Here is a 24442-nt window from a genome sequence, read left to right as displayed (position 1 = left end):
AAAACAGCTCTGATCAGCTGCAACTACTGCGGAACCAAAAAACCAAATCACTGCTTTCACTCTCACAGCGTCTACGAGTGTGTAATGTGCATGTGCCTCCCACGTCTCACTCGACCGGGCGTTCAAATTAACCTTTCGGCACTTTGCCGTCTGTTTCGTACAAACACTCAGAGGACAACAGCTGATTTATGTAGAAAGCCTGGAAATAATAAAACGGCAAGGTGATTGCATTCTCTGCCTTCCCCGTGCACATGGCAGTCAAAGCAGACGATTTATTTTGGTGAAGGTGAGGAAGAACAGAGCTCTAAAATATGTCCTTGACCTCGTTAATAGTACTCCAGGCACATTTAAAAGACAAACTAAGGAGCAACTTATCACCTGTAACTGAGCCAAGTGGAACCAATGGTCAGTTTTCTTTAATGAATAATGATGAGCGCCGAGCAGGAGAGACACTTAAAGGAGCTGCTTTAGCGGGTCCTTAGTGGATCATACATGCTCCCCTGAGGTCATACTAAATTAACATAAAATTAAATCAAATTTATGCTTGAACACACTTTTTCTGAAATTCAATTAAAGTTATAAATTGATTAAATTCGCTAATTTCTAAAAAACAAATCAATGCTAAGTTTTGTACAGTTTTATTTGTGTGTGTTTATAAGCTACTGTTTTCAAGTTAGATATGTGTCATTTTGGAACAAATCCTTCTCATTATTCCTGTGTAGTGTTTAATTAGTGTGGCTAATGTTTTTAATTGAAAGCCTTACCTGTGGGGATCCGTCAGATCCCTGGTCCCTGGTCTTCCTAGCAAGTCTTTTCTTTTTCTTGTGAAGTGGTTTGGACTCCAGAATCATTTCCTCCAGCTCAAATGTGGGGTCACAGTTTAGTCTCCTCCTCTGTACAGACACAAAAAACATACAGACACATATTTAATCAAAGGTTATGGCTGTGTTAAAGTGGTGTGTGTTAAATACCGCTGTCACAGTATCAGTTTACGACATGATTGTTGTAGCCAAAAGACTATATAATAACAATATTATCACGATATCAACAGAAATGAGCAAAAATGTGTTCTTTTTGCCAATAAATGACACTTACAGTACAAGTGCAGGATTATATATTGTGCATATGTTGGAAAGTCAACCAGATAGTCACTGGAGCTGGATTATTTAGAAATTACCATAGATGTAGTATTATTATCAGATCAGGCATTGTCAGTACCAGCATGCAAACAAATACTGCATTTGTGTTAGAAATAATTATTTCAGGGCATAACAAGAGGGAACTTTTGCATTTTCCATTACATAAATTGTTATGCATCGATTTGATTTGATGCAGGAGACCTGCAATGCATTAGGATATGATAATGTGATAGAATACAGAGAGATGCAAACAAAACAGACAGAAAGCTAGACAATTAGAAATCAAAACATAAGGGCTGATTTTTTTTTATGAGATGTTCAAATATCAATAGTCTGTAAGGGACTAAAGACAGAGGATGGGACTATAATTATACAGAGACATGGTGTCAATTCCCCATCGATCCTCTGTGCTTTTCCTCTGCTGTGCCAGGCTGACCACTGGGGATACCCGCTGCTCTGCAGTCCCTATAGGCTTACAATTAGATAAAATCAGTTAGTCGTCTATTTACATCCGCTAGTCATTATTCTGCATTTATTCGGCTCTGGCAGTGACAGTCACTGTTAACTTGCTGCTCCTCTGAAACGATACAGGAGAGTTTTTGTGTTTCTTGAGCACAGCGTTGTTGCGAAATATTTCTTTAAAAGAGACTTGCATGAATTGACTTAAATTCTTTGGGTGCAGATTCTCCTTCAGACCTTTACTTTCTGTACAGTTACCAGCTGTACCAGATACTTTAAATCAGTGCAGTCACTGTAAGAACCTGACACTACAGAGCCCAGCACAGCAGCTTGCCAGCCAAGCAGCTTGACTTCCTGCCTAATGATATTATTACACAGAAGCAGTATCTCCACCCAACCTGTCACAGTGATGCAGAGAGCACCTGTAGAACCGCAGGTAGAGGCGCTGATGCTTTCTGTGCCTTCATCTGCATTTACGACTCATGCAAATGTGTGCTGCTTTGCGTTACTCTGTGCAGTCTGCCTGGATGTCTACACTCAGTGGGTGGCCCAACTCAGCCCAGCAGGGGGCGATGTTTGCAGTCTGACTAGAAAAGATTAGATGAAGAGTGGGTAGTTGTGGCTACATCTTTCTTTACGCACATCTTTGCCTCCTTAGGGGAAACACTGATATGGAAATAAATACGGGAGAACAGTATACAGGAGGATTGGATTCAGGGATGCTTTTACTATGAAATGTTAAAGAACAAAATCATGTTATCTTAAGTCTAACAAAGCTGCAAGGTAATTTGGATTAAAGCATCTACAGATGGCTTACATAGTGGGGTATATGTTAATTTTTTGGTGCTGGTTAAAATTTAAAGCATTGGACAATGTTGCATTTCTACAATTTTTTGTGGCAAGATTAAAGAATATGTGGTGGATCTGATCAGCAAGCAGGAGAAAAACATTCAGTTCAATGCAGATGTGCACATTTTTTGGGGTAGCAAACTGAGGCTCAGTTTATTTCTGATACTCACATTGGGAATAAAGCCTGGAGGAAGCTGTTTGCTGAGCACAGCGTCCCAGTTGACGTCTGACATGTAGTCCAGATCCTGCAGCTCTGCTAGACAGGAGATGCGCTTCTGGACATCTATGCACAGCAACTGAAGGAGACAACAGGATTAGCGTAAGAACAATTGTCCACGGGGGAGGCACGGCTGAAAAGTTATGGACAGAGTCCCACTGAGAGACGAGCACATGTTTGCCCTTAAGGATGTGTCTGAGAATGAGGATACAGGGACAGAAAAAAAAGGGGGGGAGTTGGAGGTGGGAGATACTGAGGAAGGGACATGAGAGGATGGGGGGGGAGGAGGGGAGGCAGCTGTAAAAGAGTGACAGAGGGAGGAGACTGAAGGAGAGGGAACGAAAATGAGATACATATACAAAGCAAATGGTGATGAGGAGAATTCAGCAGTGTGTGAAGCATAAAAGATGAAGGACAAATATATAGAGCGTGGAATTCTCCTCTTACATCCTTTACATATCTTCCTCTCTTTCTCACACAGTACACACACACTGTCCTGGTCGCTCCCTTATACGCACACACACATATACACATGCAACTGGAATGCCAATGAGCTTCGAGGAGTCTGAGCACGAAGCAATGCAACAGTTTGACTGCAGTGGATCGCTGCCAAGACAAAAGCCAAATGCTACAACAACAGTGCTTCGCTTAGCTTTTGCAAGTGGCAAGAAGAATAGACCTTTGGCAGCTCATTATTGTCACGCTGTTGATATTCAGACTAATTACATTAAATACAAACACTAACTTCTAAGTTATTGTAATTAAGGAGTGGTATTAATACTGCTGATTCACTCATAGCGCGGGATATTCTTCAGTTTCTTTACACAGTTTGTTATGTTGACTCAGTACCTTTCGATATACTAACAGTTAGACAGTGACTCACCAACTGCACACATTTCAGTTTTTGAATACTGATTTTTCCTCAATGATTAGAATTCTAAAGCTGCACTGCATGCACACAGTGAAAGTGATCCCCTAATTAAGATTCTGTAGCTACAAACAAAGTGCTGGTGTCAGGTATGAATAATTGTCTTCCCACAGGAATTAAAGATTTCAAACACTGGCAGAAAAATCCAACTGTTTCATAAAAACAGGCATCAATGTGTAACTTTTAAACCTCCTGTTTGTAATAGCCTGTGCATTAATCAATGAATGATTCAATTAATTAAACTGAATCAATTGTTCACTTTTACCTTTCTGAGAAGCGACTTCATCTCCAAAGACCAGGCTGCCGGGTAACTGGGATGGACCTTGTGAAATGTTTGAAGGATCTCATTAGCTGGTGTAGTGGATCTCATCACGTACGGTCTCTGAAAAGATTAGATGAGAGAAGACGAGACATTACAGACAACGTATTACATACTCGTGCACTGCCTGGAGAAGTTTTTTATTTGATAAAGTATAAGTCTTGAAGTGGGGCTGCAAGGTGTGGAGGTGGTTAGCACTGTTGCCTCGCAACGAGAAGGTTCGCGTCCCGGTGAGGACATCCAGAGTTTGCATGTTCTCCTCGTGCAGCGTGGGTTCTCTCCGGGTTCTCCGGCTTCCACCCACACAGTCCAAAAACATGTTGAGGTTAATTGGTGATTCTAAATTGTCCATAGGTGTGAATGTGAGTGTGCTTGGTTGTCTGTCTCTAAGTGTAGCCCTGTGATAGACTGGTGACCTGTACAGGGTGTCCTCTCCCTTCACCCTAAGTCGACTGGGATAGGCTCCAGCCCCCCCCGTGACCCTCCTGAGGATTAAGCGGTGTATAGATAATGGATGGATGTCTTGAAGTTTGTTCCACACTTGGCCCTCTCTACTCACTCTTTACTCCTCACCTTACATGGACCCATTTCCTGTACTGATGGGGACAAATAACCGAGGAAACAGAATAAAGGGAGTATCCTCAAAACATAACCTAAAAACTGATTTCCCATTTTGGAGAATCAGAATGACAGTCTGGCTGGAAGGAGATGAGCACAAATGGGTAAAAACTCTCCTTTTCACGAACATTTTTAATATCTCTTCCATGATTCAGAGTGTGAATATGTGAGAAAGAGATGCAAAAGAGAATGGAGAGAGGAGAAATCGAAAAGATGAAACAAAAACTGAAGTGATGTGCAACCCAGGAGTCACCTGTGATATATTCGTTTGGAGGCAGATGTTCAGAAGTCCAATAAGGCAGAAATTGGCCTATATATTACAATGCATTTTCATTCTTTTGTTATTTCACCATGCAGTCTCTGTGTTCCCCCTCCGCGGATGGAGAAGGTTAATCTAATTTAGAAAAAAATGGATGCTGGAGGATGAGCAGCTAAGTGACGGTGACGGATTTGGGGGGGACTAGAGAGAAGCGTGGACCTGCAACCAGTGGTCAGGTTCAGCGGGGAAGCGCAAGAAAGGAGTTAAATGGCGAAATAAAAGTGAAGCATGACTGTAGTGAAAGGTGGCAGGAGCTCAGGAGAGTAGAGGTAAAAGTTGAGAAGAGATTGAAAGATGTCTGCAGCGTTGAAATGTGCCAGTCAGAGAAAATACTGGGAAACCCCACCGGAGACGGGAGGATGAGATGAAAATGAATCGTCTAGGAACAAAGTGAGGGTGGTGTGCAGAGAAAGAGGGGTGAAAAGTATAGAAGAGGGCGAGAGAAACTTCCAAAAAAACGTCTGTGGAAAGAGAGAGAGAATCTGTGTCTCTTCATGTAATTTCTTGGTGTGAATATGTGTTTAGCAATCCTCTGCTGAATAAGTGAAGGTAAGAAAATCACACGACACGGCTTCGCGGGATGACGTGGGCTGGATAAGGAACTAGCTTTGAGGTCAAAAAAAGGACAGAAGTGATGAAACGTATTTAAGTAGTGGTAGAGGAAGGTTGCGTGGTAAAATATAACTCGATGGTGGACTCGAGATATTCTAGCGAGTAGGAAGACGCAACTCGAAGGTCAGAAAGAGGACAGAATGCATTTTAGAAAGTGTAATGGAAAGTGATGAGGTAAAATAGCTGTGAACAGTTTTGTTGAGGAGGGAGAGCAAGGAGATTGAAAGTGAAATGTGAGAAAATGATTTCAGGAACACTTCTTGACAGCTCCAGATCAGTTTCGGCTGTTCGGGGTCTTTGTCAGTATCAGGCAGAGGTTACTGAAGTTTGTGTAATCATCATCCTGAAATATGAGAGCAAATTCTGCAGCTGCACTCTGATTTGAGTCCACAACCAGCACGTCGCTTTCAGCTTCGACGCTCGCTCTGATAAGAGTAAGAGGACTGAGTGAAAACATTATGTCCTGTGTTTATTTCCATGACATCCGAATTAAACTCCTCCAGATGGGACCGGGACGAAGGAAATAAATAATCATTTAAAAATCAATTCCAATTATATGGCTGCTGGAGTAACTCATCCCATTTTCTCTTTCTCCTGCAGCGATTCGACTCACACCATGACTAAACAAACATCTTCCCCAGTAAGGTCAACTCAAATGTAAAATTCTATAACAATTTCACCCTGCTTTTGTTTCGTGGAGGCTGAGGACTTTCTGCATTCCCTGCCGACAGGACTTTTCTAGCACTCTCTTGCAGGTGTCATCTGCATTATTGACTGCAGCTAAGTGCGCCAGGCCACACTGAAGCGAGCTGGGGCATGAACATGGTGACGGTGCTCTGTGATTGTCTACGTTACCTGTCCTCTTAGTAGCTCGTAGGCTGTAATCCCCAGTGACCACCAGTCGACAGAGAAAGAGTAGCCGGGATGGGAGCCCTCGAAGGTCTGAAAAAGCTCAGGAGCTGATGGACAAAAAACATCGTACAACATATTTATTAATGGATGATGTTCGAAGTGGCTAATTTGATCAGCTTTTCTTGTTTTTAGGGCTATTTTTTGTCAGTTTATTCTGTCTGCAGCCCTTTTCAGACATGAAATACACAGCATAGATAGTTTCATCTACATTGATGAGCCACTACATCAGAACCAATGAAAGCTGCAGTGAACAATGCATCAAGTAAATCATGTCAATGGTACTTTGAATATTTACCACTTAATTAAATGAATAATTGCAAGAATAATATTCAAAACTTAAATGTACAGATTTAGATCAACCTTTTAAGTTCCAAACATTATTTTAATGGGTTGGATTGACATGAAAATGCTGGTAATTGCATCAACTTGACATTGTGTGGAATTTAAACTCCTGCGTTGGTTGGTTAAAAAAAAAGAAGAGGCTAAATTTAGTTTGTAGGAAACAAAATGAAACTGGATAAATGATACATTGATTGTCTGTACTTTGAGGTAAGGATTTCTACCTACAAAACATGCCTGGACAATCTAAGATGTTTTAGATTGTTTGTTAGAGGACCTTTAGGCTATTCCAAGCTGAGCATCAAGCCTTTTTGCAAAGAAATCGTACAAAAACAATGAATTTGGGAATATTTTCAATTGTGATACTACCTGAAGTGGACTCGGGTACAGAGTTTAGGCCACACCTACTGGTACAGTTGATGGGATATATTATACTTCTGCACATAGCTAATGCTTATCATGTTTAGCAGTGAAATTTGGCCAACCTACCTTTCAGTAGCAAACTAGTAGAAGAAGAAGAATGGCAAAGTTTCATTTGACAAATCTGAGGAAAAACTAATTACCTGTAACTCAGTGTAGCTTGTTTGTTGAACATAATTCGGTAGAAGTTGTCATCACTCACACAAAAAGATTGATGCAAACTGTTGCAATACATTTTTTTTTGTTAAGCCCAAACATATTTTTGTAGCAGCACTCCCTGACTTCAGTGGCCTCCCCCAGCAGGACAGTGTGCTCTGCCCCATTGCAAAAACTGTGAAAGCGCTGATCCAGCCTCCTAACTCCCCAGATCCCAACCTGATTGAGCATTCACGGGGTGAGCCGGAACAAGCCTCATCTATGGAGGCTCCAACTCGCAACCCACAGGACCCAAAGGATCCGCTGTCAGAGTCCCAGTGCCAAACGCCACAGGACACCCCCAGAAGTCCCATGCTCCGATGGCTCAGAGCTGTTTTGGCGGCACAACAGGGATCTACACAATATTAGGCAGGTGGTTTTAATGTTGTGGCTCATTAGCCGTTCCCTCAACATTCTATAATTGCTTTATCCAGACAAAGCAGGACTGCAGCAAGTTCGCCAAACTTTGCCGTTGACGGCTTAATTAATGACCAGTGACAGTGCAGGGGACACTTGCTCTCTCTCCTCACAGTGAATCCCCTCGTGAATTTTCTCATTAGTTTTTATCACTTATAGGATAGGACATTCTGCAGCTTATTTTCCATGCAGCTGGCATGGAGGAAAAATAGAAATAATGGCAAGGGAGATTATGAATGTTGGGCGGATTATGAAAAATGTTACTAGACCTGACCCAGTCAGATTGCTATCGCAAATTTAATGTAAATAAAATGACCTCGGCTTATTCAGACATGAGACCAACATGCAAAGTTGCCATTGATAAGCCAGTTGTAACAAACTACATGTCTAAAAAGCAGCTAGTGAAGCACAACACCAGATAACCAGAAGACACTGAGCTCATAAACAGATAGTTTTCACACTTAACTGTTGAGTAATTGTGGTTGCTGGCAATAATTGAGATGTAGTTTGGAGCTATAGCATCACATCATCTCTGTAATGAATAAATTATGAAAAAGGCACAAGCTATCGAACCACTTAAATTGGTTATGGTTTTTTTTTTCCCCTCCTGTGAAAGTGAATCATCTATTCTGGGCAAATATGTTGTTCAGCTGTAATAGGATTTTGAATGGTCAAGAAAACATTTCCATGGCTCATCTCTTTTCCTTCCCGCTATGAAGCTTTATCTGTATCACAATGAGGCCCGTGAGAAATGCATGGTACATTCAGAAACACGCACGCATGCACAAACCCTCCTCCTCCCCTTCAGGTTTGGTTTCTTTCTGAGGAGGAAAAAGTGCAGTTTATCTACTGAAGAATCAGAGAGAGAGAGAGAGAGGGTTTTTTTTTTTCTTTCTTTCTCCCAGAGTACCCATGAATTATCTATTATACCACAGAGTATTTGCCTGAAATGTAGTCACTCATAGTTACAAGATCATTCTCCATCATGAACACACACTTTAAAACAGGCACGCACAAAACCCCTGTTGAACACACACACACACAAACATGTGCTGCCTCATCATTCATTTCCCCGAAATCCTGTTAGCTCCTATCTGATCTCTGAGGAGCTGAATCCACATCAGAGTGATCACTACTGTGGTCATGAAGAGGACCGCCGCAGCTGTGCCCAAAAGAATAAGTAGTGCTTTTTAAGAGCAATATCGCTTTCTTTACAATGTTTATGGCTTTTCATAATTGATGAAAATCAAATATGCCTCAAGAATTCACTGCATTTTTTTGTGTGTGTTTTTGCAAAACAAGATCTAAATGGAGGACATGTTTCCTTGTTAGGAGTAATTAGTTAATCAGAGATTGGTATTTGTGCAGGTTTGAAGGGCATGTTATTTGATTTTCAACTTTACAACAGTCATTGGACTAATCATGCAGGACATGCGGCTCTGTTGGTTAATGAACCAAATCTAAGCTTGAACTGGGATATTCCATGAAAATGCATTTATTCAACATGCTTCATTATAAGATTTGGTTCTAAAAAAAAGAAAAAAGAAAAAAGAAAAATTCTGCACTGATAAGCCACAACTTACGCGGTTGTGACCGCAAGTCACGTGAAAGAAAGAAGGATTTTTCAGCTGAACTGTAGGCTGTGTTTAGCAGCAACACATCAAATGTATTATAGTATGCAGAGTTATCATTTTTCCAGTATTACCACCTGTTGGTACTTTGAAAAATGTGCATGTTGATTCCAGGTTTTTAGATTTTTGTAGAAGGCAACTTTTGCAAAACAAATTCAACTTTCTTTATCTTCTTCTTCTTCTTTTTTTTTTTTTGGTTTATTTGTTTCTTAATGATTCATGATACTAAACACTGTCAAACTGCACAGACAACATTTTTGAATTCTTGCTACTTGTAGCCATTATTGTGTTGTTTCTGTAGATGTGCAGGACTTTATATTGTAGTGAATATATATATATTTTCAAGTGATGAATCAACAAGTCAAACTGCCTTCAAAATAACAAGGAGGATGCTTTAGATACTGTATAAATGCAGTTAGTTAGGTTTTTATGTGCAGTCTGTTTAATAACAGTATGTTAGAACCTTTTATTTCCTTTCTTCTTTAAAAGGACAGAGCTTATGCATTGTTTGAGATTTGTTAGCACAGTACCTAATAAAGCATAAAGACAGAGCTGTTTAGCTAATGCACCTAAATATTTGCTTATTTACTCCAAGTCACATCATATATCAGTTTTTTCTCCCATCATGTAGGCCTAGTTTCCTACTGTTAGCTTCCTTTTATTGTCACCATTGTTTGACCACTGGGGGAGACAAATTTGGCTGTCTGAGAATTTCTTTCCCCAAGAAATTTTTAACATAATACACTTCATTTTCTGCATTTTTGTAAATTTTTATGCATTAATTTGTACCTTTTCTGCAACAATTCATGTCGGAATTGTCTTCCTTGCATGTAAAGAACAATACAAAATTGACAAACTAGGTGACAATTTAACTTCCAATGGAATGTAATCTAGTAAGGCTATCAGACATTGTGTATTTCATTCAAACATTAAATCACCTGTTGATCAACTATTTTCATTTAATATTTTTCTTGCTGAGGTAGCACAAATACAGGCATGATTTACTCTTGTGTCCTTCTTTTGTGTCGTTTGTTTGGGGACTTAACCTCTTTAAATGTGGCACCTTGTCATATCAGTGACTGTATGAGCTCATAATTAGGATTGTTTTGAGTAAAACATGAGAAATATACATATAAATAGAAGAGATATTGTTGCATCTATGAGTAACACTTTTCTTTTTCTTTCATGTTTTTATTTGGGGAGACAAATGCACATGTTCTCTGCCCGTGATTGTCCCAAGTGTTTAATTTGCCTTGTGAAGCATTGATCAAAATTTCAATTTCTTACCCATGTATGGCTTGGTCCCAGCGATGGATGTTGCCTTCAGGTCTTCTTTTACAATGGCTGCGATATTGAAGTCTGTTAGATGGACGTGCCCTGTAGAACAGAGAGATTATATTACCTCAGAGTGATACAGTTTTCCATACACATTACAGTATCTCACTCGTGTAAACCCTCACACATCCTTAGGTGGCAATAAGTTTTAGGATCACAGAGCTCATTTTACACCATTAATCAAAGCTGTGTTTTCACTTGAAGTTTTTTTTTTTTTCTTTCCCCTTTCAGAATTAAATCCAACCAAAAGCTTACACATAGCAGGTATTCTACTTTGTATGCTGCTTATGTGAGCGTTAGATGTGCAAAAACGAGGATCAAAGGAATTTTATGTACAGCACCATCAAATGAAAACCACCCGAGGCTCTTCTGATAGAACTTGTATGTTCCAATATTGTGAGAGAGGTGGCGGAGCAACCTCAGTGATTTCCAAAGTCAAATCATTGACCTGTGTCTCACTGTGCTGCAAGATGGCCCAGAGTCTTTGCCATGCACACTGAGCACACACTAATGAGCTCAACCTATATGTGTGTGTGGGCCATACCGAGCAAGAGAGAGAGAGAGAGAGGTGTTTTTTTTTTTTTTTGCCGCAGAGTGATTGTTCGGATGAATGGGCGTCCCCGGTTGCTCCGCAGACACGTACAGTAAGGCCACACAAGCCACTGACATTGGGCTTTAAAGACAGAGGAACTGCCAGAACAAATCTGCCCATGCAAAAAAATAAAAAATAAAAGAATCTCTCCTTGTCTTTTTCTCCCTCTTTCTTTCCATGTCCTCATTTTTTTTTTCTGTCACCATGCATTATCACCCAGTTTCTTCCTCTCTTCTCTTTCCCATTTGCCTCTGATTATTTTGTCTATCCGCTTCTCATTATTCTGGCTTAAATTCTCTTTTTCTTCGATAAACCTAGTATCGTTTCTTTTGCTGCTTTATCCCCATATTTTTACTTTTACCCTTCTGTGTCCTTTGCAGTTTGAAAATTGCTCACATGCTGTATTCCAGGCTGTGGTGAATGTGCGCGGGGGGGATATGGGTCTGGGGCTCTGTCGGTATAAAAGGGACCATTGTTAATGCAGTCTGATAAGTGTGACAAAGGTGCAGCAGGACTAAAACGTCAGTTGACACTTTAAGTGACGCCTAAAGAGCAGAGCTGCTTTCATTTTATTTTTTTTCTTTCTTCATATTTTGCTGCTTCTGTCACATACTTATCTCTCTTTTTTTTTTTTTGTCTTCACACGCAAGACAGATTTAGGACAGGAGTGAGTTTTAGATAACAGCCAGTGGGAAGAAATAGACCTACATCATCAAAATGTTGAGCTGCTGGGCCAGAAGTATCTACAAGTAAAAATGAATCAATAGATATGTTTTGATATTTTAACCAAGCCTATTCAGTATCTTTGGTTCATTTGGGTGTGAAAGGCATCCGTCCATTATCTACACACCACTTAATCCTCACTTGGGTCGTGAGGGGGCTGGAGTCTATCCCAGTTGACTCAGGGTGAAGGCAGGCGACACCCTGGACACGTCACCAGTCTATCACAGGGCTACACTTAGAGACAGACAATCAAGCACACTTACATTCACACCTACGGACAATTTAGAATCACCAATTAACCTCAACATGTTTTTGGACTGTGTGGTAGAAAGCCGGAGAACCCGGAGAGAACCCACGCTGCACGGGGAGAACATGCAAACTCCGGGTGTCCTCACCGGGATGCGAACTGGCTACTTTCTTGCTGCGAGGCAACGGTGCTAACCACAGCCCCACCTTGCAGCTGTGAAAGGCATGTTAAGATGAACTCTAGAAACTTTAAAAAACAGAAAGAATCCTTGACTTATCAACTTTCCCATGGTCCTTGAACTACCCATCTGTGACATGACATTCCATCGGAAAACCAAACATGAGCTTAAAGTCATAATATTTCATCCAAATCAGTTTATTCTACATGTCTTAATTAACAAAAATCACCCAAAATAAACAGTTTGCTTTAGCCAGATTCTGTAAAATAAATACATTAACGAAAAATTCTGAGCTCCTCTGCACAACCATAAAGCTATGTGACCAACAGTTACATTTATCAGCCTAACTGCAGGCAGTGTTTGTACCGAGCAGACAGAGACAATGGAAAAATCAAAAATCAAAATGTTAATAGAATGTCTATAGTATGTAGAGGTACCTTTTTTTCTGTGTTCGTAGCACTTGTGCACATGGAAAATTGTTGCACGTTGATTCTATTTTTTTCAGTTTTTGTAAGAAACATAATCAAAGAAATTCAACTTTTTTTTTGTGATTGATGGTATTATAACATTGTCATACTGCACAGAAGTTCTTTTTGAGTTCTCCTTGCTTCTAGCCATGGTTGTGCTGTTTCCAAAGAGGTGCAGGACTTTATTTTACTGTGATAAATGAGCCCACAGTGAGTAAAAAATGTGGCAACAAGAAAAACGGAAAAACACCCATAAACTGGCCGGGGTTTAAAGGGTTAACTATGCAATTTGTAATGTTGTTTGTCCTGCAGGAAAAGCTGCATAGTGTTGATTCTAGGCCAGAGAGGGATGAAGAGATCAATTACAAACACCATTTACAAATCCTTATTATGAAAAATGTATAGTACATTGCTTTGAGATAAAAAGAACTTCTGTTGCCCATGAGACATTTGCTGGTGAGTGGATGTAATAAAGCAGTGATCCCTGACTGGTGGGGGTCTATTGAAAGAGCGCTGATCCCTGGGAGAGTGCTTTTATTTTAAAGTACCATTTCTCGCTGTCCCTGTTTTTGAGTGTTTAAATGTGTGGCCACTGAACAATGGTTCGGCTTGATTCCTCGTGGCTTAGTTATCTAACGTGTTTTACTGGGATTACCTCCACAACTGTCGGGGTTTGATCCGTAGGTTATGTCACTCTGCTGCATATCGCTTCTATTTTTAATTTCTCTTTGCTTACCAGCACCTCTGAACACCCCCTCACCCCCACATCACCGAGAACAACCCCTATAAAACATACTGCACATTCACAAATGGGTTTACTGGAGGTCCCATTATGAATCCCTGTGACCCATTTTCCGCTTACATTTCTGAACACTTTTACATGAACTTCATGTATGAGCTTTATGTAACATGACTCAAGCCGCCCTGGCCTCATTCATAAAATAGGAGTAACAAAGCCAAAGCAGTGGTCCAGCACTCTGAAAACTCTCCTCTTTATGTCTAAATCGACCCCATACACTGTTATTTTTTTTTCCATATCAATGCATTTCACTGTTTTTGTCTAAACTTTGTATCCCAGCGGTGCATGTTGATGTTTCTCTGTTGACGCAGCAGGAGCAAAAAATGCAAGGTCATCCAGGAAAAAAAAAAGGAAAAAAGTTGAACCTGGCTCAACTTTTTGCCAGACAGCAGTACATCATCATCCAGCAAGGTGCGCATTGACCAATGAAATGCAATCTACTGAGTATCATTCCCTCAGCAGTGCAGCCCCTTGCATTTTTTAACACCAAGGACTGTTTCTAGTCTGGATCCCAGCTGAAGCAGAAATTAGACTCAAGACACAAACTTTAGTAATAAACCCTGCAGTTAACACTCATCATCACAAAATATGTATATTTTTTTCCCAGTGTACCGCAATGCTTTTTTCTCCCAGCATCCCTCTTATTTCAGCACTGATTTTAATTCTACATACATAAACCAACTTGTCAGATTTGACCAGGGAATATTAGAAATAAATATGATTTGTAATATCTGAAACATCTGTTTTTTATCTGCTATCACCAAAAAAGAGGCAAGATTTACTCTTTCAGCATAGTTATCTCACTAATGTAGTAATCGTGTTTTGATGGTTTTACTTCCGTGTGCAAAAACACCGGTGGCAGACGACAACTTTTCTCATTTTCTGACACCTCTGTGCCTAAACACTATAATGGAATCTAATTTAGATATCATAATACCCTGCTGACCAAGAAGCACTTAAGCTGCCATATCATAACGATGAAATAATGACCATAAAACCTTAAGCATTCCCAGTTATGCTAATGAAGTCATTAGTTATGTTAATGAGCAAATTACTTCACCGATATTTTCTAATGGAAACATGCTTGTCTTTACTGAACATGTAACTGAACTGTGGGTATAAATCACACTAGTGAGCCTCATTAAGGTAAAGACATATTTTACACCAGCTTCAAGCATTGGGATGATTTACTTTTTTCTAAAGATATTGCGCCAAAGAGATTGCTGAAAGAAAATCGCACTTGCAGGTGTATATTCCGCATAAATCTATAAAGAGTCGATTGTCCTGAAAACTGCCTAACTGATTGTTTGGGAGTGAAGACGGTGTGGATTCAGTTCCAATATTCTTTTAATACACAGTTTTTGTGCGAGCTCACAGTTGACAATCCAGACAGCGGCCCTCTCAGAGCTCCTCTCCGTATCCTGGGGCTATGCCATTTAACAAAGTGACATTGCGTGTGCATGAGCAAATTGTTTTTCACTATATGAAGCAACTCCCAGAGGAACACGGGAGCACAGGTCAATTCCAGCTTGCCAAATTCACCTGGGCAGAAGCAAACAGCTTGCTTACCCCCCTCTGATACCTCATGTTGTTTTAGACTTCAGTGAAGGGGTAAACTGCAGGTCTGTACAGGAAAAGCAGAGTGTGGGGAGAATGCATGAGGAGAACAGAAGTGCTTACTGAGTTTGAAAGGACACATACAGAGTCGGAGAGAAACCACAGGTGAACGTCTGTTGTCCTCTGGAAAGCAAAGCCGAGGCTGACGACAAAGCGGCTTTCTCTCTCTCTCTCTCTCTCTCTCTCTCTCTCTCTCCGTTTGTTCTTTTCACTTTATCTCTCTGCTTCCCGTACATCTCCCTCTCTCTCTTTTTGTCTTTTCTTTTTTACCTCCCTTCGACAAATCTTTCTTTCCCGGAAGTGTTTGCTCATCACTTCACTCCCTCTTGTCTTATTCTTGCAGCCTCTGCCTCGCTCTGTCGTCCGCCCAGCTCTCTGCCTCAGCTCTCTGCCTTTCTGTCTCTGTCGTTCTTTGTCTGCTTCCAGTTTGTAGCGACAGCAGGGCTGCCATCCCACGTATCCCCTCAGCTCCCTTGAGCAGCTGTCCAGTGCCCTCTGAGATCTCAGGACTTTTCATGGGCAAGTGTGCGTCAGTGCAAGTGCAAGTATATCGCCAGATGTATGTGGACGCTTTTGATCTCAGGCCTTTTAGACCATTTAGATAGAAATGAAAGAAAATCTTGTTTATGGTATACTTGGCTAGTAAGTTGTTCACTGCCATACATGTAGTTCATCAGCTTATAAATAAAATTGCTGCTTTCATGACGGTGTGCAACATACGGTCTATTCCTGTAAATGTAGAATTTAGATATTTCCATGTTGCTCAACTTCTACTAATCTCCTGAGTCCATAAACAAATGGTTTCTATCTTAATATATGCCGGTGCCACAGAGGCGCAGGTGTTGCTCAGGTGGTGTGCGGCATCCTCTTAATTTACACAAAACCTGTATAACATAACCTTGAAAAGTTGCACTGCCTGTTATAAAAGATCAGTTAATTCAGGGTTTAATTCACAATAGTACTAATATGTTATGATCCGTTGTCTCCGTTGCTGCTTACTGCAACAGATTATCTTAAATGTCAAGCAAATGCTTCATCGAAAATAAGAACTTGTGCCGTTTTGTTCCAACTAAAGTGTGTGATGACATGATAAATCTGTTTATAAATCTGTGCATACATGCAAAAATGACAAAATGTGGGTTTTTGGGGTGTAATTTAACAATTTTAACTTCATGAAAAAGTATGTAGTGAGTTTCAATGTGGTTAAAACTGATTTTTATTTTTTTGTTCATCATGACAATTCACCCATGCATGAATCCAGGTTTATAAAGAAACCCTGTGTAGCTTGCACAGAACCCTGTTCTCAACCTCTTCTGACTCCAGCTTTATCATGTTGTCAACCTCACAAGTTGCTGTTGAATGGGAGCAAATCTCTTGAGCATTTCAATGCAAATTGCCTTGTCTTAAAGATATAATGCTCCTAATATTGTGATGTCCACGTATATTTGATTAGGCAGCATAAATGTGCAATACTGCACCACATCCCAGCATGTTTGTGTAGTATTTCTTAAGCGTGAATCATAACATGAAATACTTGAATATTCCTCTTGATTAACATATTGATGAAATATTTTACAGTCTGTCTTTATGCTGCCTTGATTTACAATCAGTTTTTCCTCTCCCTCTCATGTGCACTAACACACAGACACACACTCACACACCCACACTACTCTCTTTGTCTCTTTGGATGTGTGTGCATCCCAAGCTTATTTGTGTGAGCTAAAGCCGACACTAAAACCTATGATGAGACTTAATCAATCATTCAGAGCAGGACTATCCCTCACAGCAGAGAAGAGACATGATGACATGATCGCCTTGTGTGCCACACCTCCATTACATCACTCCATCCTTTTCATCGTGTAATTTAAAAAAAAAAAAAAGAAAAAATACACCATCTAAATGTCACAGTGCTTCAACCAGCTCTGACAGTTTGGACAGAAAATAGGAATTCCCTTGTGCACGCCGTCTCTTGATTACAGTTTTCCAAAATACATTAAGGTATGAAATATTTTTCTTCTTCATGCTGCAAGGTCTATCTAGGCAACGACTGTGAAACCTGTCTCTGAGCATTGCAGCTACTTTGATCTGTGCACAATTTATCCAGGAGGTTATATGTTTGGTGAAATCCTTAGTCAGAAACAGTTGAGTCATGAATTTGGAATAAAAAATCAAGTTAGGTCAAATCAAATGCTGTTAAGAAAACAATCTAAAAATCTCATTAAATCATATGATTCCATTTTTGATTCTGAATTCCACCCCCACACTCCCATATGAATGTATATATATATAAATGGAATTAGAAAACAGGTCTTACCATGCTCATCCAGCAGTATGTTGTCAGGCTTGATGTCTCTGAAAAGGGAAACAGTAGAGTGGAGTTAGTATGTGTTTGTGTGTAGCAAGAAAATGAGGATCACACAGTATTTGCATGTAATTTTGGTGCATATATTAAAATGTCCAATTTGCAGCTTTGGGATTTGCAAAATCTAGCTTTTAGGAGATTCCCGTTAGTCAGACCTGTTAGAAAAGAGAAAAGTAAAATATGTAAAGTACAAATCCAGTTCAGTGTAATTCTTTTTACTTCATAGTACCTAAAATGTTTTTATATTTATCTTAAACTTTTGGCTTTTTGGCATCCGACACTCAGAAGCCTTGCATAGTCTTTGTGTGTGTATATGTGTGTGTGTGTGTGTGTTAAAGTGCTGCTTTAACCTCTTGTCTCTTTAATTTATTGTAGCTTATTGCTTTTCATAGTCATTTCTTAAAAGGCAAACATTTTATAAAGACTGTTTCCTACAACTTAAAACAGATTGGACCAACTATATGTATGAGGCAACATTAATATCTCCAAATTAAATCCAAATTGCAAAAGGATATAGGTTGTTGTGTTATACTAGTCCAGTCAAAGGGCTCATTTAATAATATCTGCTGTAAGGTAGTAATCTATGAAACTCTTGATTTTGGTTAGTTGCAACCTCTTCTATAATAAGCAAACAAAGCTTTCGTGTTCATCGCACCTCCCACAATTTACCTGTAAATAAAACAGTGTAGGTGGTACTCAGATTTCCTATTTCCTGCTGATGACGTTTGAGTTTCTGTAGGTGGCACTCTCCTCTCTGTCTATTCTGCCAGGGAGGTTAGATTGCTCATATTAATTACATAGTTCCTTCTTTGAGAAGAAAACCACACATATCTGCAAATCTGAGAAACAAAGCACTGGCTGTGAATCAGAGGTTGATATGCGGTTGGTCAACTAGCTATTGTTTTGAATTGTTTGATTTCAGCGCAAGACAAAACAAGACATGTAACACCTCAGATCGAAACTTTAAGATGACAGTGTGCTGCATCAAGGTGTGTGAGGAAAACAACTGAATGCCTAATACATTTGCGGGAGAAGAGGGAACAGCAGGTTAAGTTGTGGGAGTCGCTCAGACACCTGAGAAGAGGAGCAGGTGTTGACTGAGACTCTACCCAAATTAACAGCTTCTGCTGGTTTTTCATCTTCCGTCACATGTTTGTTTTCCAGCAGATGATTGCTTCTTTGCACCTATTTTTTTTCTTGCTGCATGAATCTTAGCAGCATCCAGAAACACCACAGCTATACCACATTGTTAAACCTGATGTTGGGTATGTTCTTGGAAGTTAAATGTGTTCTCAAGACTTCCAAATGTGTTATCAGAGAGATTATATGAAGAAAATATATTAGATAAGACATGGCAGACAAAATGTGTTAGAAGCAGTTTTCCTGTTGCTGAAACTGTTTTCATAGATTTTTTTTTTCACGTTGTTATTTTAAACTAGAAAAAATGTTTCTTTGCAAACATTTATCACATCAATTACTCTTCTTTTTTGATCAGAATGTCAAGCTCAGTATTCCACTCTTTTCTGAAAGGGTGAAATTAACAATTTTACTTATTTGTTAAACACATTTGTTTAGAAATGCACTCCTTTCCACTTGATACTTTCTATTAAGTACTCACCATAGCAGCGCAGAAATTTAAGCAACAGAGAGGAAATTTTAACAGACTTTAGAGGAACACAAAGGCACCAGCAACAATACATCCCTGATGTTAATCAGCTAATTCAGTACCCAATGATATCCCTCCTGGACATTTTTAATTTATTTTTTTAATAAATTCAAAGCACCATTATTCTCATCTTTTCCCTTGTTTTCACTGATCTTTATCTGCCCTTGACACTGTCAGTCCTCTCTGTCTTTCATACCACGACACTGCCTGTGCCACTAGATCTTTCCCGATATCACGTGTGCACACATACTTCTTTGCGACTGCAAAAACACGCCGAAACATAACCTGATGTTTCTCTGAGGACATACCACAGCTTTTTTTTCCTTTAAATCACACAGGGCATTCGTTGATGCACTTGCGTGGCTGCAGACTAAAACTAAAAGAGTGGAAGGGTACAGTGTGTTCTCAGCTTCTCTCTGTTCTCTCGTCTCTGGAACGTATCCCCTCAGCTTGAAAAATGCTTTGAACTGGAGAGACGATATTCAATATTCAGAGCCCTTCTCAAATGTTCCATTTGTGCTTGATGATCAAATGCACTCGTTTTGACATCAACAATACCAAATGAAGACATCTGAGAGGTGCCTATTGTGTGTACATTAACTGTAATGGGGACATCACAATGATATTCTTAGGTGGTTTTGCTTGTGTGTTTTTGATGTGGCCTGATTTGTAATCAGACTAACGGGGCTGTTGTTGGAGACTCGAATAAAATCTTCGAAAGCGTTTTCACAGAACAAAATGGGAAATAGTAGCCACAACAGGAATTAAAGTGAAATACAGTATCATGAAAAGGATCAAACTGCACAGACTTTAATTTTGGTGAATCACAACTTTTTGGAACACTGTAAAACACACACACACACACACACACACACACACACACACACACATATATATTGTATATCATCAGTATTACTGAGTGTCTCCTCTAATTAAGTCTTCTGCCCTATAGGAGCACAGCAGTATTTAGCATATCAAAGGCCACAATGACCTGCGCTTTGTGTGCATGTGTGTTTCAGTGGCACAGTCTGCAGACAAGGACGACCTGTAGCATTGGTGCTCGACTCGTGGGTGCTCTGGCAGATTGAGTGGCGCAGGCTCAGGTGGGGGTGAGAAAGGTCGACTGTGTAACCCTTAATTAGCTGACATTTGCCTCAAAGGCTGGCACTAAGGGAGAGAGGAGGGGCATTTGTTGCCGCTAAAGAAGCCGGCTACAAGCGAGAACAAGGAAGCTTCTTTTAAAGCTAAAGGCCAGGCTGTCATTGTAAAGCCACAGGACCAGCAGGAGCCAAGACACCTTGCTCAAGAGATAAAGCAAAGTCTCATTAGGAGGCGGGTGCATGATGAAAGCCAAGCGGCCGAGAAAGAGGTGATGGTGATGATGGCCGTGACAGTCAGCATTTATGAGCTATTTATGGGCTTTTGGCCCCTTTTATACTTTTTAAATGGCCGTGATCTGGAGATTAGAGGATGTGCCTCAAAGTGTGGCTGGAACATTTGTCTCAGACAAGCTCAGGGATCATCTCCCAGATGAAGATGATGAGGTGGGGTTTGTTTTTTAGGGTGTGAGGACACGACAATGTCTCTTACTTAACTTTTTTAAATCAAACATTTGCAGATGCAATTAGAAACAGAACGATGCTGGTTTTTGGGCCGATGCTGATACAGATTTTGGGGAGATATTCCTTAAATATATTTATGTCAACATTATTCTAAAAAAGCAAACTTAAAGTACTAACTTTCCAGCAATGTATTTCACATAAAAACTTAATGGAAAGACACAACTTGACTCTGCACCACTGTTTACTCAGCTGTGATGCCTACTCTGCTACATGTGCTGCAGACAGCGCTGAAACAATAGAATCGGAGCACACTGGGCTGGACAAACTATGACAAGGTATTGACACTAAATTACACCAAGGGTCTTTCTCTGTATCATGTTCACTTAAAGAATACAAAATAACGTCTCTCCATTGACCTACATATACACCGATGCTGATATATCTGTGAAAGATCAATACTGATTAACTGATATATTGGAGTTGCAACCAACAGTTTGGACTGGAACCAGCATCATTGCTTGATAAATAAAGACTATACATATATAGTTGTACCAACAAAAAAGTGGATTGATTGTAACGTATTTCTAAGATAAAATGGCAAACTATAGCTCATTCACCACCTTTCCTAACACTGTACACCAGGGTATAAATACAAGAATTTCATTCAAATCAATTTTTTAAAGGTAATGTTATAAACGTGGTTAAAAAACGTCAAGGATCAAATAACTATTTTGCTACAAGGTAGATTATTCAATGCAAAATAATGAGATTTGCTTAAAACAAAACAGAACAAGTGAGTGAATAAACCCAGAAACCTCGATGGGTTGTGAGCCCGATTTAAAAAGAGGCGTTTGCATATAAATTGTCAATATTTTATAAACCTCAGAGACTGTGAAGCCTATTCCTACAGTCAGAATCAATACTCCCAGTTTCTCAGTTGCATTCAGTTTAATGATGAATTAAATTCTATTTTTCTTTCATAGAAACTGACATAAAAGAATTACCCAGCAATTACCAACTAAAGTCTTTCCATCGCAACGAAAAGTAGGTCAGACGGCGCTGTAATGATGATGTCTAGGGAAAAGAGCCGAGCTAATATTCACAGGATAGTTTTTCCTCGACTCAGGATTGAATGAGATTGTGTTTACCCTGTCATTCACGCATTTCTGTATCTATGACCAGAGCTACAGGAGGCCTGATTGCATAATTAAAAACACCAGAAACTTGTTCAGTTTTTTTCAGAAGTCGTCTTAGTGAGGAGTTCCACAGACGCATTATTTCCAGTGATTTAATCTGAATTTTGTATGGGTGTGTTTTTTTTCTGCACGGCACCAGCTTGAAGTTTTGTATGTGTTTTTTAAACTGGGATGACTGCAGTGCAGCATCTCTTTAGTGCACTGAAACAGATGGTTCTGTTGCAGCCCGGGTCACACCAGAGTTGTGTAAAGATTGGACTGCTCTGCTAGGTGACACCTCAACCATCTGCAAGCGTTTACGGCTTTGAATAAGATGCTTTCAGGGGTGACATAACGAGGAGGCAGATGAGATAAAAGAGTTGCACTATTCTGTAATCTGGCTCAGAGAAAACACGACTGGCACCTTGATTTAGCAAACTGCAATACTTCTGCTTGTAAACCTGAACAAGTGGACTGCTTTGGATTTGTGATCCCAGAGGTCAAATATGAAACTCACAGCGGCAGGCAGCTTTTTTTAAAAATATGCTTTGGCGAGTAGGTTTGGTCAAAAAGTAAACTGTAGGTCCTTGTATTACTGCTAACCAGAAGATTGGATTCAACAAATAACAAGTAATGCAACTGCAAAGCAAGGCAAGTCTTGTATTAGGAACATTTCATAGATGCCTGTTGGTTCAGTTAACACCTGATCCTGAGATAAAACACTTTTGTCCTGCATTTGTTGAACAAGATACTATCGAGAAATGTATGAGAAGTGAACTTAACTAATTCCTATGACTAAAACAGTCATTTTACTACATCATTACTTTGCTTTACTGCACTTTATAGTCAAATAACACATTTTCCCGGCAGGACAGGAGGAAACAGAAAGTCAGTGGAACTTTACAGTGTGCTGGTGTGAATGGTCAGAATGTAGACTGTTTTTCAAAAATTCAACAGAAGTGGGGACTAAGAAAATTGTTCCAAATACTATGAGCAATTTATAATCACCAGCCATTCTTTTTCTCTTCCGTGGTACATAAAAATTGTAGCTCGTGTCGGTGCACATTTTTCTGTCTTACTCTCATTTTTATTCCTTTTTCTGTTTCGACTTTTTTTCATCTTTAAGTAGAAAGTGAAATAAAATACATTATGATAATCCAAAGCACTTTACATACAAATTGACAGCTGTGAACTGAGAGAGGAAGGAGCTCTACTGTATGTACTGTATATAAACTGAGCGCGGGAAAGGTAAAAGTGAATTGGAAGAGGCAAGACAAGGGGGAGCAATTAAGCTAGACAGCTATATATTTACAGAGTGAGGGAGATAAAGAGCATTCATTTAGGAGAGATATGGGAAATAGGGACAATTTGAACGTACCATTAGTACTACTGTGAACGGATAAACTGAGAAAATTAAGCAGGGAGCCAATGAGACAACTTGGGCTGGAGAAAAGAAAAGAGAAAATAAAGAGCTATGGGTACATTTAGAGGGAGAGGTACAAAGAATAAATTGAGCAAGAGGGATAAAGTGGATGGGATGAAGTGAGCAATAGAAAAAGTGAACAATGGAGGTCAAAATTTGGGGCTGTTCTGTGTGAGGAGTGTGACAGCGGGCCGGGATGGCTCGCTGTAAGCTGATCCCCTCGGCTTTTCTCTCAGTTGACTGGCTCTACAAGCTATTAGCAGGATCTAATGGCCTCATTACAGCCTGCTATCAGAGGCAGAGGAGTAACTGAACCCTGTACCTGGTCATATGATACTGCACTGATACTGGAGCAGGACAACACACCTGAGAACGGAGGCTTCTACGCACACACACACACACACACACACACACACACACGGGTCATGCAACTACGCAGCCAGACCATTAAAAAGAGCATAAAAAGCATACACTGAAGTGCATGCGCTGACTCACTCATGCAGACGCCAAACAAGACCAGAAACGTCAGCTGAGACACTTACGTTAGATATTAACTACGAGGCTCCCCAGGGATTTTCAGGGAGTGAAACCAGACTGGTTCTGACATGTTCGTGTAACAGTGACAAATAATCAACCACATCTGATGACGGAAGCACTACAACACATTCTGTCAACAAATCAGTTCACAAACTTTTTCCTTTTTTTTGAACTACAGCTGAAGCTAGAACAAAGAATTGCCAGTTTTTCTATGCTTCTTCCTTTTCAAAATGGAAAATAAAACATACAGCACATATTTTGATTGTTTTCTTTTCTGGTTTTCCTGCTTGGTCATGAGTTTACGACACCTTCTAGCTATCCCTTCATCCAGCAAATTAATCTTCACTGTTTGTCAGAACATGCCACTTGGTCTTTTTACCTAAAC

The 24442-nt window shown here is 39.9% G+C and overlaps 1 protein-coding gene across 1 annotated transcript in view; it reads right to left on the bottom strand.

The window, feature by feature from the left end:
* stk32a (serine/threonine kinase 32A) overlaps nt 1–24442 on the bottom strand; it is a 65820-nt gene that overhangs the window by 6956 nt on the left and 34422 nt on the right. Inside the window, exons 5-10 of the mRNA XM_008298387.1 lie at nt 17647–17684; nt 10662–10751; nt 6316–6419; nt 3858–3974; nt 2618–2743; nt 765–893 (exon numbers count right to left, since the gene is read on the bottom strand). Coding sequence (XP_008296609.1) covers nt 765–893; nt 2618–2743; nt 3858–3974; nt 6316–6419; nt 10662–10751; nt 17647–17684 — 604 coding nt within the window. The remainder of the gene's footprint in view (nt 1–764; nt 894–2617; nt 2744–3857; nt 3975–6315; nt 6420–10661; nt 10752–17646; nt 17685–24442) is intronic.

Source organism: Stegastes partitus, unplaced genomic scaffold (assembly GCF_000690725.1).
Source record: "Stegastes partitus isolate 25-593 unplaced genomic scaffold, Stegastes_partitus-1.0.2 Scaffold28, whole genome shotgun sequence".
NCBI lineage: Eukaryota > Metazoa > Chordata > Actinopteri > Pomacentridae > Stegastes > Stegastes partitus.
Note: the sequence above shows the minus strand (reverse complement) of the source record. Positions and strands in the feature narration are given on the sequence as shown.